Here is a 16529-nt window from a genome sequence, read left to right on the forward strand (position 1 = left end):
AAATCACAAACCCACTTATCATAGGTTCTTCACTCCAATTTGATCACTTGATCGTTGTAATGAATAATGAATTCACAGACAGTGCGTGTGATTTGTAATTATTGAGTTTCCCAGACAGGCTTGTTTCACATGTTCTATTTATTAGAGTGTCAGTGTGGTCACAGGAGAGTTCCCTGGACAGCCAGGGACCCACAGTCACAGCAGACATCAACATATTACATCTTCATCATCATTGGCCATTTATAGCTCTGTCTAATCTGGCCTACATGGGAGTAAAATACATTGGGTGAGTTTCAATAGTCTAAAGTGGGCTCATCTCCTTGACTCCTCTCCTTAGTCTGCATTGATCTGAAAACTCATGATAGATGAGAACAATATGTCCTTTTACGTCAGTGTAGTAGACTGTTGAGATGCAGCCATGCAGGCACAGTGACATGACAGTAAGGCATCTGAGATATCACAGTGATAAATCTCCATCACAGTGACATTACAGTAAGGCATCTGTGATAGCACAGTGGTAAATCTCCATCACAGTGCGAGACTGAGCAGGGCTGAGTGTGTGGATTAGGGATAGGAGTTGGGACCGAGCTGGGTTAGGCAATAGACAGTGTTGGAAAAAGTACTCAATTGTCATACTTGAGTAAAAGTGAAGATACCTTAATGGAAAATGACTTAAGTAAAAGTATCTGGTTTTAAATGTACTTAAGTACAGTGGTGGAAAAAGTACTCAATTGTCATAAAAAAGTAAATGCTATACATCAAATTCCTTATATTCCAAACCAGACGACATGATTTAATTGTTTTTTTAATTTATGGACAGGCACACTTCAACGCTCAGACGTCATTTATAAACGCAATATTTGTGTTTAGTGAGTCCGACAGATCAGAGGCAGTAGGGATTACAATGCATTATATTGATAGGTGCGTGAATTGGACCATATTGCTGTCCTGCCTGAGCATTCAAAATTACTTTTGGGTGTTGGAAAAAGTATGGAGTAAAACATACATCATTTTCTTTAGGAATGTAGTGAAGTAAAAGTAGTCAAAAATATAAATAGTAAAGTACAGATACCCCCCAAAACTACTTAAGTAGTACTTTAAAGTATTTTTACTTAAGTACTTTACACCACTGGCAACAGGAATAGTGATCTCCTGGCTCTGGGCTCAGCTTGGCGTCACACACAAAAGGCAAGGGTGGAGTGGCACTATGCAACCATAAACAGGTCAGATGGGAGGGGTGTGGGAGTGATTCAGCATTTGATTAACTAACTACATGTAACTTTTATGTCAGACACTATGCTGTTGATATATAGTATAATCTGTATAGTAATCGGATTGGTTAGCAGTGCTTTGGTATTTGCCATAACATGTAAACATCTGAGTGTAGCTAGCACTACTAACTTCTTCATGCAGGAAGCTTCCTAATACAATATTCTAGTATTGGATTGTAAAATTATAGAAAGTATAAAGAAATAAAATGTCATATAACGTTTTTAAACAGACAGTATAAAATAAAATATATACATATACGTAGAGTAGGACAGTATGAACATTCCTCTTTCTCTCGCTCTCTCTCTCTCACACACACACACACATGCATCCACACGCACTTACACACGTCATGATGAAAGGTTCAGATCAATAATTACTACTAAACGCAGCTCTACTTCTAACAGACGTCTCCTGAAGTGGTTCTAACACCTTCTAACATCTCTATAAAGCTTTTTTAAAATAGTGTGTGCAATATAAGACAGAGTTGCATTTTGGCTGAGGCAAAGCTCTGATATAAAATAAATTTCTGCTCTCATGCATATACACTGTATATACAACTCAGACTAGGAACATACATCAGAGCTGGAGGCCAGGACATTCCCCCACATATCCTTTGGTGTGTGTGTATGTTTTTGTTGTGTGTGTTGTGTGTGTTGTGTGTGTTGTGTGATAGTGTAGTGCAGGAGTGTCAAGTTTTCAGCACAATTTAATATATCGAGCCATTTCTTATAAAATAAAATAAAAGTACATATAACCAATTTTCAGTGTGGCCCTCCAGACCTGGGTGAAAACCCAATGTGGCCCTCGGGGTAAAATTAGTTTGACACCCCTGGTATAGTGTGTGTGTAATGGGTAGTGTGCGACAGTGTGGGGATCTTTGAGCCTTCTACAGCATGTTTCGGTCCAGGTAGTGCCCTCCCTGCTTGGTCAGAAGAGGGGGAAAGGGCATCAGAGCATCACCACTGCTGGACTGACCAATCATACCGCTCAGGACAGGCAATGCCTCCATAGGACTCTACAGAGAGAGGGAGAGAGGCAGGGAGAGATGGGGAGGAAGATAGAGACAGGAAGTGATCGTACAAGGAAAGGAGTCTATGTGGTTTGAAGGTTGTCTTGTCCCAGCACCAGAGGATTCCATCACTTAGTCCACCACCTCCCCACCTAACACACTAGTACACCACTGATAACACTATCTAGCACACTACAATGCCCCAAGGAGGAAAGGGGGAACACACCTTGGAAGGGCTGAGTCAGACAGCAACAGGTACAGTGCCAGTCAAACGTTTGGACACACCTACTCATTCAATTTTTTTTTTTTTTTTACTATTTTCTACATTGTAGAATAATAGTGAAGACATCAAAACTATGAAATAACACATATAGAATCATGTAGTAACCAAAAAAGTGTTAAACAAATATATTTTCTATTTGAGATTCTTCAAATAGCCACCCTTTGCCCTGATGACAGCATTGCACACTCTTGGCATTCTCTCAACCAGCTTCACCTGGAATGCTTTTCCAACAGTCTTGAAGGAGTTCCCACATATGCTGAGCACTTGTTGGCTGCTTTTCCTTCACTCTGCCGTCCGACTCATCCCAAACCATCTCAATTGGGTTGAGGTCGGGGGATTGTGGAGGCCAGGTCATCTGATGCAGCACTCCATCACTCTCCTTCTTGGTAAAATAGCCCTTACACAGCCGGGAGGTGTGTTGGGTCATTGTCCTGTTGAAAAACAAATTGTAGTCCAACTAAGGCCAAACCAGATGGGATGGTGTATTGCTGCAGAATGCTGTGGTAGCCATGCTGGTTATGTGTGCCTTGAATTCTAACTATATCACAGACAGTGTCACCAGCAAAGCACCCCCACACCATAACAACTCCTCCTCCATGATTTACGGTGGGAACTACACATGCGGAAATCATCCGTTCACAAACACCGTGTCTCACAAAGACACAGTGGTTGGAACCAAAAATCTCAAATTTGGACTCCAGACCAAAGGACACATTTCCACCGGTCTAATGTCCATTGCTCGTGTTTCTTGGCCCAAGCAGGTCTCTTCTTCTTATTGGTGTCCTTTAGTAGTGGTTTCTTTGCAGCAATTCGACCATGAAGACCTGATTCACACAGTCCTCTCTGAACAGTTGATGTTGAGACGTGTCTGTGACTTGAACTCTGTGAAGCATTTGTTTGGGCTGCAATTTCTGAGGCTCGTAAATCTAATGAACTTATCCTCTGCAGCAGAGGTAACTCTGGGTCTTCCATTCCTGTGGCGGTCCTCATAAGAGCCAGTTTCATCATAGCGCTTGATGGTTTTTGCAACTGCACTTGAAGAAACTTTCAAAGTTCTCGAAATGTTCTGGATTGACTGACCTTCATGTCTTAAAGTAATGATGGACTGTTGTTTCTCTTTGCTTATTTGAGCTGTTCTTGCCATAATATGGACTTGGTCTTTTACCAAATAGGGCTCCTTCTGTATACCCCCCCTACCTTGTCACAACACAACTGATTGGCTCAAACACATTAAGAAGGAAAGAAATTCCACAAATTAACTTTTAAGAAGGCACACCTGTTAATTGAAATGCATTCCAGGTGACTACCTCATGAAGCTGGTTGAGAGAATGCCAAGAGTGTGCAAACTGTCATCAAGGCAAAGGGTGTCTACTTTGAAGAATCTCAAATATAAAATTTATTTGGATTTATTTAACACTTTTTTGGTTACTACATGATTCCATATGTGTTATTTCATAGTTTTGATGTCTTCACTATTATTCTACAATGTAGAAAATAGTAAAAATAAATAAAAACCCTTGAAGGTGTGTCCTTGAAGGTGTGTCCAAACTTTTGACTGGTAGTGTAGAAATTGACCATATAGAACAGGTACGGTTCTAGTTTCCACCAGATAATGTTGTGTTGATCAGGACACAGAGTAGAAGTTCTCCCCAACCACTGGTCCAGGATCAGATGTTTTCTACCTCCTGATGGTTCACGTTAGGATTGGGTGTGTGGGGTAATCTGATCCTTGGGTGTGTTGGGTAATCTTTTCCTAGATCTGAGGTTTGGATTGGCTGTGTGGGGTAATCTGATCCTAGAGGTTAGGATTGGGTGTGTGTGGTAATCTGATCCTAGATCTGAGGTTAGGATTGGGTGTGTGAGGTAATCTGATCCTATATCTGCACTGTCAAAAAAAGATGTAAAGAAGAAGGAAATCAGATGGAATAGGATTGCGAGTTTGCTCAATTAAAATGTTGTTGAGCAAACTCACAATCCTATTGCAGTTGGTTGCCACAGATTTAGGATCAGATTACCCCACACACACAATCCTAACGTGATCCATCAGGGGGTAGAACACATCTGATCCTGGACCAGTGGTTGGGGTGACACTTCTACTCTGTGTCCCGATCAACACACATTCTCTGGTGGAATCTAGAACCATAATCAATTTTTTACAGTGTGTGGTTTGGGGCATTGAAATCCCCCCTAGCTAGACTCTACCCCGTGACCCCCTAGTAACCCGGAATCTCAGACCACACCCACAACCACGTCGTCCCGGAGATGAAAAAGAGGAGAAACACACCCCATGACCCTGTCAGCCAATCCTTACCTTCCGCCTGCCTAGGACACACCCCTTAAATACACACCCACTCTTTGGGCTGTGTGAGCAGGGTCCGGGAGGGATCGTGATCATGCACGTTAGCATGAGCGTGCACAAGGCCATCCTCAGTAGCGTACTATAGTGTTGGGGGGGACAGAGACACAGGGGACTGAGACAGAGACAGACAGGCTGGGTTGGGTTGGGTTGGGCTGGGCTGGGCTGTGTGTTCAGAAGAGTCAGCCTTTGCAAGTTGCTTACTTGTGATTTATCTACAGTATATAGTATCACCTTAACTTCCAAACTAGTGTTCATTAGCACAGGCTGAACTCGTTGTCTATTTCCTAGTGTATCAGTGAGAAGCAGCCTCTTGTAAATCAAGTCCATGCAGGCAGTGGAGCTCCACCCTACATAATGCCTGTGGGTGTTTGGGAGGGAGGCAGAGGGAGAGGACAGAATAGGGAGGGTAGACCTGACTAACTCGTTTGATAGCCTCCAGGCAAACACAGTGGATGCTTGACAGTATAGTACACTCCTCCAATAGCAGATTTGAATATTTCCTTTGGATCGACCGTGAGACATGAGAGGGCACGGCAACACATACCATACCGGTCACATTGCACACACACACACACACTTTCTCTAACACACATGAATGTACACACAGACTTGTATAACTAACCGTGTGGGGACACACAATTCAGTCCCATTCAAAATCAAATTTTTCCTAACCCCTAACCCTAAACCTAACCCTTACCCTAAACCTTACCCTAACCTTAACCCTAACCCTAACCTTAACACCAAAACCTAACCTTAACCCTATCCCTAAACCTAACCTATGTTGCTCTGCATGTGCTCACTGCTTATTGTTTGTCTGTATTGTTATTGGAATAGTTTTTAATAACCTGCCCAGGGACTGTGGTTGAAAATTAGCCGGCTGGCTAAAACTGGCACTTTTACTGAAACGTTGAAACATCCTGAGTGGCGCAGTGGTCTAAGGCACTGCATCGCAGTGCTAACTGTGCCACTAGAGATCCTGGTTCGAATCCAGGCTCTGTCGCAGCCGGCCGCGACCGGGAGACTCATGGGTGGCGCACAATTGGCCCAGCGTCGTCCAGGGTAGGGGAGGGAATGGCCGGCAGGGATGTAGCTCAGTTGATAGAGCATGGCGTTTGCAACGCCAGGGTTGTGGGTTTGATTCCCACGGGGGGCCAGTATAAAAAAATATATGTATTCACTAACTGTAAGTCGCTCTGGATAAGAGCGTCTGCTAAATGACTAAAATGTTGATTAATGTGCACTGTCCCTGTAAAAATAAACTCAACTCGCTCCTAAAACTAACCCTTCTCTTCCCAACAAGTATAGTTAAACACGTCCAAGTGCACACTCACACACACACACACACTGTTTACCTGGTATCCCTGAATGGTGTTGAGCAGTTCTTTGTAGGCGAGCCCATGCATACGGACCACTCCCCTAGGGGAGGGGGAGGGGTAGTACCCTATAGTGTTGGGAGAACCTGGGGGACTGGAGAGAGGGAGGGGGAGACGAGAGGAGAGAGAGAGGGTGAGGGGGAGACGAGAGGAGAGAGAGAGGGTGAGGGGCAGACGAGAGGAGAGAGAGAGGGTGAGATATAAGGAGTTAGTTGGAGAGGCCATAACAAAGAGTATTATACATCCTGAAATGCCATGAGGTGCATACGGAAATTTCACATGTGGAAAATCACGTGATTTTATTTGAAATTCCACATGTGAAATCATGTGAAATTGTGTTTTTGGAACACTTCACTTGTTTTCACGTGTAGTTTAATGTTATCACATGTTGCTTTACATGTTGTCACGTTATCACATTAACTTAATATAAGATCAAATGTGATCACATGAAAATATGTGTTTTTGGAACACACAACTCCATGTGGTTTTTCCGTCAGGGATATCACATCCAAATAAACTTGAATGCTGAGAGAGAGGGGAGAGGAGGGGAGGGGAGAGAGAGGGGAGAGGAGGGAGGGGGAGAGAGGGGAGAGGAGGGGAGGGGGGAGAGAGAGGGGAGGGGAGGGGAGGGGAGAGAGAGGGGAGAGAGAGGGGAGAGAGAGGGGAGAGGAGGGGAGGGGGGAGAGAGAGGTGAGAGGAGGGGAGGGGGGAGAGAGAGGGGAGAGGAGGGGAGGGGAGAGAGAGGGGAGAGGAGGGGAGGGGGGAGAGAGAGGGGAGAGGATGGGAGGGGGGAGAGAGAGGGGAGAGGAGGGGAGGGGAGAGAGAGGGGAGAGGAGGGGAGGGGGAGAGAGAGGGGAGAGGAGGGGAAGGGAGAGAGAGAGGTCATTGTGGTCTTAGTGCTGTTTGCTGTTCCTTCTGATACCTCACCACTCCACTCCACCGCTCAGTCATTAACTACCCTTGTGTATGTCCCCCCAGCCCCCAAGGCACTTACAATATATGATTGAATGGTTTATGGGCCTAATAGTTCTTACCTGGGGCATTGATATCATGAACTACCCTTGTGTATGTCCTTCCCCACAACACATACTAGTCCTTACCTGGGATAGTATGCAGTGTAGTTCATGTAGAGCTGAGTGCTAGCTGGGTAGTAAGCGTGTCCAGGTCCTAGGGGGCGGGGACTCAGCAGCACCTGACCAATGGGAGGGAATAGGCCGGCAGCCTCAGCAGGCAGGATGGAAGGGGCGGGTGGGAAGGAGTAGGAGGGAGGAGACAGACCTGGGGTGGGGGGGGTTGAGTTAGACAACACGCCAAAGCAAGGACACGGAAAGGACATATGCCCAACACGGCACACAGAAAACAACAGATCCCCTGGTCCCCTCTAAAGATGGCCGCTGTAAGCAGACTACAGTGTGCTTCCGGGTCATCTACAGTGGCTATGTGACATGGTCCGGTCACTTTTTGTTTCTAGGAGACCCTCCTCAATGAACACCTGACACAACAGGTAGCTTTAGATTCTACAGACGTGTGTTTGGGCTTGGGGGTGACTCCTGACCCCACTATTAACTCCACCTGCATAACGAAGACTAGACATCACCAAAACTGTTTTACATTTTTGCAGATGCTCTTATCCAGAGCGACGTACAGTGTTGAGTGCACACATTTTCATACTGGTCCCCGGTGGGAATCAAACCCACAACCCTGGCATTGCAAGCACCATGCTCTACCAACTGAGCTACACGGGACTACACACCAGAACTCAATGACTAGACATCACCATGACTACACACCAGAGCTCAGCTCCGCCCACCACTCCCACACCCCCACTGATTGGACAAGTTCCAACTGTAAGACTCAAGCCCAATCCTAAATCAACCCTGAGTCCCTACCCTCAAGTCATTTTTGCAATATTGCTTACACACCTATCCAATACTTCCAGTACATAGGGATCCATTTGGAATTGGGCAAGAGGCCTCACACATGCCAAGCACACACAAACCATTGGAACAGACTATATTTAATCAGAGTGTGTGTGAAAAAGATGTTTACATTGAACAGTCAGTGAACTACAGATTTCTCCCTGCATGCAAATTCACCAAAATCACACAGAATTACACAAACCACAACAAGGGGTAACACACACGCATTCCTACACAAGCACGCACACACACACACTCACACACACACCCCAGGTTCCTACCCCTCTGGTCAGGTCAGATGCTCCTGTCCTCCCAGAGTTCTAGATCAGAGAGAACCCAGACAGAAAAGAAGACAGGGGGCAGGATTTAACCTCTGACCTCTAACCCCTCACCCTTTCCTGCCCCCTGGTCTGTGGCAGCCCACCTACCCTGCGGTCCCGAAGCGCCCAGCTCCCAGCAGCACTTACGTCTGGACTTACATGGCGGCGGGCTGAGCCCTGTCCCACTCCTGGTCCGGGTGTGTGTGTGAGTGTGTGTGTGTGAGAGGGAGCCTCCCATCAACACCAGACCCATCTCTTCAGCGCTACAGGGGAACACCTCCACATAGCGACTGTTAAGCCCTCGCTTGCCAGCCTGGCCCGGACCAGACATCACCTGCTTGTGGACCCGCTGGGAGGCAGAGAAAGCCCGCTCCGCTGAATGCATCTGGATGAAACAGTCCCCTGACGGACGACCCTATGGAGACACACATACGCATATGCACACGCACACGCACACACACACACAGCAGGGTAAGTCTAGTATCAGTAGGTGTAGTGTGTGTGTGTGTGTGTGTGTGTGTGTGTGTGTGTGTGTGTGTGTGTGTGTGTGTGTGTGTGTGTGTGTGTGTGTGTGTGCGTGTGCAGGCTCATATAGTGTGTACCTACTTGTTGGTTGACCACCATGTGTACTCCGTGTGGTCTGATGTCATGTGTGTATTCTCCTAGGAAGGCCAGTATATCCTCTATGGTGGCGGTGTAGGGCAGCCCCCTCAGCCTGAGGCAGTCCCTCACACCACCAGGAGAGGGCAACAGAGACACGGAGGGCAACACTGACACCAGGGGGGCAGGAGCCACGGGGATCAGAGGGGCTGACGAGTACCTGTTCAACACCTACACACACACACACACACACACACACACACACAGAGTTATAAGGTTAGACAGTTATAACTTGTAAGCGCTGGTTCAGCAACAACATACACACATAAAGAACCATATTCTCTCTGGAGTTCCTGGTTTTACTCTGGCAGGGGTATTCCGTTTAGGTGTGTGTAGGTGTGTGTGTGTGTCTGTATTGAAGAGGTGTGTGTGTGTGTGTTTGTGTGTTGACGTAGGGATCTGGCTGGTTGCCAACAGGATATCACAATATTTACCATCCTGAAGAGGAACTTTAACTCCCCCACTCAGGGTCACTCACTACCACTGAACTCTGACCTCTTGACCTCTCACCTTCAGACATATAAGACCACTATAACATTTAAACCTGTACTGTATAGGAGTCTAAGTGCATGGGAATGTTTCTACACTGAGAGCTGAAACACCTGCTTATCAATGAATAGGTCTATTAAGACTGTGAGAGGTGAGGTGAGGTGGGATGAGGTCAGGTTTGTGTGTGTGTGTGTGTGTGTGTGTGTGTGTGTGTGTGTGTGTGTGTGTGTGTGTGTGTGTGTGTGTGTGTGTGTGTGTGTGTGTGTGTGTGTGTGTGTGTGTGTGTGTGTGTGTGTGTGTGTGTGTGTGTGCGTGCGTGCGTGTGTGTGTGTGTGTGTTAGGAGGGTAATCTTTCACAGACCGGAGCATTTAAGTGTTTACTCAACAAACCTCCTATTAACCAGAACGCCAGGCGGTGAAGGGGAGCAAACAAACACACACAGAGACACACACACACACACACACACACACACACACACACACACACACACACACACACACACACACACACACACACACACACACACACACACACACACAGACACACACACACACACACACACACACACACACACAGACACACAGACACACACACACACACACACACACACACAGAGACACACACACACACACACACACACACACACAGACACACACTCGCTCATCCAGTTCTTAATTAGAGTAAATGCCCATGCTCTATTGAAGCTCTGTGTCACACCCTTAAACCTTTAAATCTTCTGCTTAGGTTTCCTACAGAAAACCCCCACCAGGACTATACCAACACACACCAACACACACACATGCACGCTCACTCCCTCCCTCTCTCTTTCTACCTGTTGCACCTTAACAGACAGACACACACACCCCTCCCCCAACACACAGACATACCTGTTGCACCTTAACAGACAGATAACCCTTCATACCTGTTGCACCTCAGCGGCGGTGCTCTTGAATAGCTCAATGTATCTCTTCCCCAGGATGTCTTTGTGCTTCCTGAGAGCGCACTGAGCATGCTCCTCACTGGCGAATAGGACGAAGGCGTCGCCAGTCGGCCTTCCATCAGGGAAACGCACAAATAGGATGCCATCCTTGTCACCACTGACAGGACACACCTCTTTAGGCCCCTCCCCCTGGGAGAAGAAGGCCAGCACCTGGTCAGGTGTGGCGGTGAAGGGAAGACCTCGCATCCTGACGATCACCTGGTCCTCACGAGACAGGAACAACGCCACCTCACTGGAGGTACCGCCTGCTATCTTAAGGAAGTCCTCTCCTGTTGCCTTGTACACCTGCAGCAGAAAAGACATGGCATTAACTCCTGCTCTTTGGGATCCAGATGTTATTTACAGGTTACGTCTACGTATTTATTGGTGTTGTTAGTGTCTGAGCAGGACCATAGATAGGGTTAGTAAAAGGTTGATAATAGGTTATTAACAGGTTACCTCTATGTATCGGTTGGTTAGGGGTAGGGTTAGTAAAAGGTTGATAATAGGTTATTAACAGGTTACCTCTATGTATCGGTTGGTTAGGGTTAGGGTTAGTAAAAGGTTGATAATAGGTTATTAACAGGTTACCTCTATGTATCGGTTGGTTAGGTTAGGGTTAGTAAAAGGTTAATAATAGGTTATTAACAGGTTACCTCTATGTATCGGTTGGTTAGGGGTAGGGGTAGTAAAAGGTTGATAATAGGTTATTAACAGGTTACCTCTATGTATCGTTGGTTAGGGTTAGTAAAAGGTTGATAATAGGTTATTAACAGGTTACCCCTATGTATCGTTGGTTAGGGTTAGGGTCAGTAACAGGTTGATAATAGGTTATTAACAGGTTACCTCTATGTATCGGTTGGTTAGGGTTAGGGTTAGTAAAAGGTTGTAATAAGTTATTAACAGGTTACCTCTATGTATCGGTTGGTTAGGGTTAGGGTTAGTAAAAGGTTGATAATAGGTTATTAACAGGTTACCTCTATGTATCGGTTGGTTAGGGTTAGGGTTAGTAAAAGGTTGATAATAGGTTATTAACAGGTTACCTCTATGTATCGGTTGGTTAGGGTTAGGGTTAGTAAAAGGTTGATAATAGGTTATTAACAGGTTACCTCTATGTATCGGTTGGTTAGGGTTAGTAAAAGGTTGATAATAGGTTATTAACAGGTTACCTCTATGTATCGTTGGGTAGGGTTAGGGTCAGTAACAGGTTGATAATAGGTTATTAACAGGTTACCTCTATGTATCGGTTGGTTAGGGTTAGGGTTAGAAAAAAAGGTTGATAATAGGTTATTAACAGGTTACCTCTATGTATCGGTTGGTTAGGGTCAGTAAAAGGTTGATAATAGGTTATTAACAGGTTACCTCTATGTATTGTTGGTTAGGGTTAGGGTCAGTAACATGTTGATAATAGGTTATTAACAGGTTATCTCTATGTATCGTTGGTTAGGGTTAGGGTCAGTAACAGGTTGATAATAGGTTATTAACAGGTTACCTCTATGTATCGGTTGGTTAGGGTTAGGGTTAGTAAAAGGTTGTAATAAGTTATTAACAGGTTACCTCTATGTATCGGTTGGTTAGGGGTAGGGTTAGTAAAAGGTTGATAATAGGTTATTAACAGGTTACCTCTATGTATCGGTTGGTTAGGGTTAGTAAAAGGTTGATAATAGGTTATTAACAGGTTACCTCTATGTATCGTTGGGTAGGGTTAGGGTCAGTAACAGGTTGATAATAGGTTATTAACAGGTTACCTCTATGTATCGGTTGGTTAGGGTTAGGGTTAGTAAAAGGTTGATAATATGTTATTAACAGGTTACCTCTATGTATCATTGGTTAGGGTTAGGGTCAGTAACAGGTTGATAATAGGTTATTAACAGGTTATCTCTATGTATCGTTGGTTAGGGTTAGGGTCAGTAACAGGTTGATAATAGGTTATTAACAGGTTATCTCTATGTATCGTTGGTTAGGGGTAGGGTTAGTAAAAGGTTGATAATAGGTTATTAACAGGTTACCTCTATGTATCTGTTGCCCATGTGGTGTTTGTGTCTCTGCAGGGCCATGTCTCTGTGTTCCTCACTGACAAAGCGGACCAGAGCCTCTCCGTTCCTCCGACCCTGGGCGTTCAGACACAACGCAGCGCCACCCCTGGACAACACACAGCATTACAGCTATTAAAACAATTTCAATACACTACACACCATCATAACAGCAACGAGTCAAACACAACAGACAACACGGTACTGGACACTGAACACACATACTTGGCAATGTTGAGTCCTCTGAAGAAGCGAGCGATGTCCTGGTCAGATGACTGCCAAGGCAACCCCCTCGCTCTGATCACCGTGTTATCACACACACGCTCCATCTTACTGCTACGCACACACGGACACACACCAGTTAGCATCAAATCACTCACCCGCTCCATCCAATGATGTGAGAACACCAATGAATTGTATCATATCTTCTACCTTACTGCAAATCTATCTTAGCAAGTCTACTTACCAAGTGCCGCTTTCAAACTTCTCAGTGACTCTCTCTGGGTTTGAGAATGTGTGACCTACAACAAACAGAAGACCAGAGAAGAAATCAAAGATGAGCAACAATGACAACATAGTGAGAAAAGTCAGAGTGTGTGTAAGTTAGTGTGTTACTCACGTAAGGGTTCAGATAGCAGGGCTAGGACGATGTTGGCCATGGTCTGGACCTGCAGTGCTGCTGTGACCGGTGCCAACATGGCCGTCGGATCCAACATGGCTACTGGCTCCACAGTTACACTGAGAGCTGAGGAAACCGTGGTCAAGGAGAAAACTCCAGGAGAGGAGCAAGCAAGGTGCGTGTGTGTGTGCATGTGTATGTGTGTGTGTGTTAGTCCTGCTTCCTGGTAGGTGTGTAGGGCTGGTCCTGTTGGCTAAACACACAGCCTGTTACTCTCTGAGCTACAGTGAGACACGTCAATTGTGTCTCTATTTGCATTTCAAAACCTCTAGTCCCACAGCCAACACCCTCTGTGGCCTGCAGACGCCTCCCCCATGGGAGTGTGTTTGTGGGGGGGTGCTCACTTAAGTATCACACAAACACACTCTCGTGCTCTCTCTCTCACACACAGAAGCAGGGTTCATGCAAAGCTGTAGAATGAACCAATCGACGACTAGCTAATGAGTGTCTTTGCTGTGTTCTCAGTTGTAAGGATACATTCAGCCATGTACTGCACCTCCAGGCTCTTGGTGTCTGCAGAGGGGAAGTGCTTCCTGAACTCTTTCCTCAGGTCAAAAAAGGAGTTGAAACATTCTGGCAGTGCCAGGTTCTGCAGAGGAAGACAATTGCAGACATTACCCACTGGGCACAGACGTGAATTCAACGTCTATTCCATATTGCTTCAAGGTAATTGTATTGAAATGACGTGGAAACATGTATTATTATTGATTCAACAGTAGAGAGGAGGAAGAGAACATGTGTAGCCTACCATTGACAGCTGTTTGGTGTAGGGTCGGTATCGGGAGCTACGCTGTCTGTTTATTACTGTCATTTACATATTTACTCATGTCAATAAAGTTAGGTTCCCCATGGGTCTGTGTATCATACTAGGTGTGAGGGGGGGGAGGAACACAAGATGTAATAGGAGAACGGTGTGTGTGTGTGTGCGCGTTTGTGTTCAAACAAAGCCAAGACAATATGTCAAGACAACCTCACACTTTAACATCATGTAGAGCAGGATCTTGACAGAGAAGATGACATAACACATTTCTTTGTGGTTCTGTGACCAGAACCAAAGGGTTCTGGTGGAGGTAAGTGTCCGCCCTCGCCTTGAGGCTCTGCCCCGCCCTGCCAGCCTATACCCTTACCTTGCCCGCAGCTTCGGGGTGGAGAACCTGGCGAATGTGGAGCTGCCCGTCCGTACACACACACACTGACGTGCCCGTGCCCAAGGTGTTCACTTCATTGGTCAATCTCAGATGGAACTGTTTAAAACATAGGAAGAGATTAGCTACAATGTAAACTCTTTAAAATCAAGATCAGATAATACATCTGTAATAAACAATTACAGAACAACTCATTGGTAATATTGAAAATCCACTAAGATTTTATTGGTTGAAAGTGTGATAATTTTTCTGGTGACGATCAATAACAATGCAGCCATTTATAATCTCAGAATTTAGCACCAAAACGTTGACCACAGTATACAATTTCAACCAATTAGTTATAAATGTTTCCTACGGACTAATAAACGACCAATTAATGCTGTTTATAGACTATTTAAACTGAGTCTACCTTAATGGAAAGTATTACCATAAAGATAAATATTTACAAAAACATCCAAATATAGGCTTACACCAGTCCAACTTGAATGGCTTGTTGTTACTTTCGAGTGGCTGGAAACGGTTTTTGGTGTGTTGTCATCGATGTTTGTGTGTGTATGTTGGCTATTGTCTTTTGTCTACCTATGGTTTATATTGTTTGAAAAATACAAAGAAAAAAAGTACACGGTTTTTGGTTTCAGATAACCAACCAGAGAACAAGCACTTTAATTGCTGCTAGTTGTATCATCCTCATTATGCAAATTAATGATAATTTGCATTACTAAGCTCTAAAGATGCACACCTCCTCATCACTCAAAGGACTTCTACACCTGTCAGTTCAGGCTGTCAAGCCATGTGGATCTAATTCAAATACAGTAAAATGCCACAAAGCTATAGCGATCTAAAACTAAGATGAATTATTAGCCAATTATAATTAGATATCCCAGGAAGAAGGCCTAAATAAACAATAAATTGTTATAAAACTCCAATCAATGCATCGTGCCCCTGATTTCAATTGAAGGATGAATGGATGGCAAAGCAGAATATGATGAGGTCAAAAATGTATTTCATAAAAAATCATGAGACAACAGATACTGTATGTACCTGGTTTAGCGCGTGCTCCAAGCCTGTGACTGTAGAGACAGACTCCTCGCTGTCCTCCACTTCATCCTCCTCCTCTCTCTCGCCCAGACAATCTTCTGCCAGGTCGGAGTGCTCAGGCCGTATTAACACCTCATTCACTTTCCCCAACTGGACCAGAGAAAAAACACACACACTTCAGTACATTTAAAATATAAACTTAATTATCAAATGCACATTTTCATAGGCTATATGCCTGTGTACACTTCTTTTTAAATGGAGTAGGAGACTTATGACACACTTATGATCAGAGTTTTGTCATTAGACCTCATAAACAGAAAAACAAAGTTGGTCGTCTTTTAAACCAACTAGCGCACATTTGACACAGTGCACATTCTGGTTATGCTGGATGAATACTGTCTTTCTATAATAATAATAGTCATTCTCATATTCTCTTAATAAAATAAAATATTTTAAAGATGACCTTTTTGTTATTCAAATCCACGAGCTGCCACACCAACTGCACGAGATCCTTCTCGTCCGAACCCAAGAGGTCTCCGCTCGCGCCAGATGTGGTGGTGAACAACACCGCCAGGTAGTCTACCTGAGCCGTCATTTTCAGGATAAATACAAAGAAACTACTCTAATTACACCCAAAGTAATAGAAAATAACCTACAGCTACACCTCCAGAACAGTACAGAACCCAAAGAATCCAGCCACCCACACCCAGACACCTATGCGCAAAGGTGTGCTCAGCAACTCCAGATATTTTTAGTGGCTTCTTGATTGCGTGATAATCTATGCCAAATCTCTCGCACACCTCATCGCAGTGTAATGGCTGAATGTTCCCTTTTTTTGTGAAGGACCTACCTGTGTGCGCTGCGGACCACGTGACCCAGGTAGCTACCTGCCTGGGGCGTATTCATTACGCCGATTCTGTTGGAAAACGCTTCTTAAACGGAAGCAAACGGAACGAAACGGAGAGAGATC

General features: G+C 44.9%; 1 protein-coding gene across 4 annotated transcripts; it reads right to left on the minus strand.

The window, feature by feature from the left end:
- Positions 1–738: 738 nt before the first annotated feature.
- Positions 739–16363, minus strand: LOC121542663 (epithelial splicing regulatory protein 1). 4 transcript variants are annotated; one of them, XM_041852145.2, is made up of 15 exons: positions 16023–16363; positions 15563–15709; positions 14504–14620; positions 13854–13965; positions 13317–13442; positions 13164–13218; positions 12923–13033; positions 12674–12806; positions 10608–10970; positions 9142–9366; positions 8695–8950; positions 7397–7574; positions 6276–6390; positions 4876–5002; positions 2203–2287 (listed from the first exon to the last, which is right to left on the minus strand). In XM_041852145.2, the coding sequence occupies exons 1-14, from the start codon at positions 16152–16154 to the stop codon at positions 4901–4903; spliced, it is 2172 nt and encodes a 723-aa protein (XP_041708079.1). In that variant the 5' UTR covers positions 16155–16363; the 3' UTR covers positions 2203–2287; positions 4876–4900. The 4 variants fall into 4 exon arrangements, with proteins under 4 accessions (XP_041708077.1, XP_041708076.1, XP_041708079.1 ...); XM_041852144.2 differs by having other exon boundaries at positions 8683–8950; XM_041852143.2 differs by lacking the exon at positions 4876–5002 and having other exon boundaries at positions 739–2287.
- Positions 16364–16529: the final 166 nt, after the last annotated feature.

Source organism: Coregonus clupeaformis, chromosome 28 (assembly GCF_020615455.1).
Source record: "Coregonus clupeaformis isolate EN_2021a chromosome 28, ASM2061545v1, whole genome shotgun sequence".
In the NCBI taxonomy this organism is placed as follows: Eukaryota; Metazoa; Chordata; class Actinopteri; order Salmoniformes; family Salmonidae; genus Coregonus; species Coregonus clupeaformis.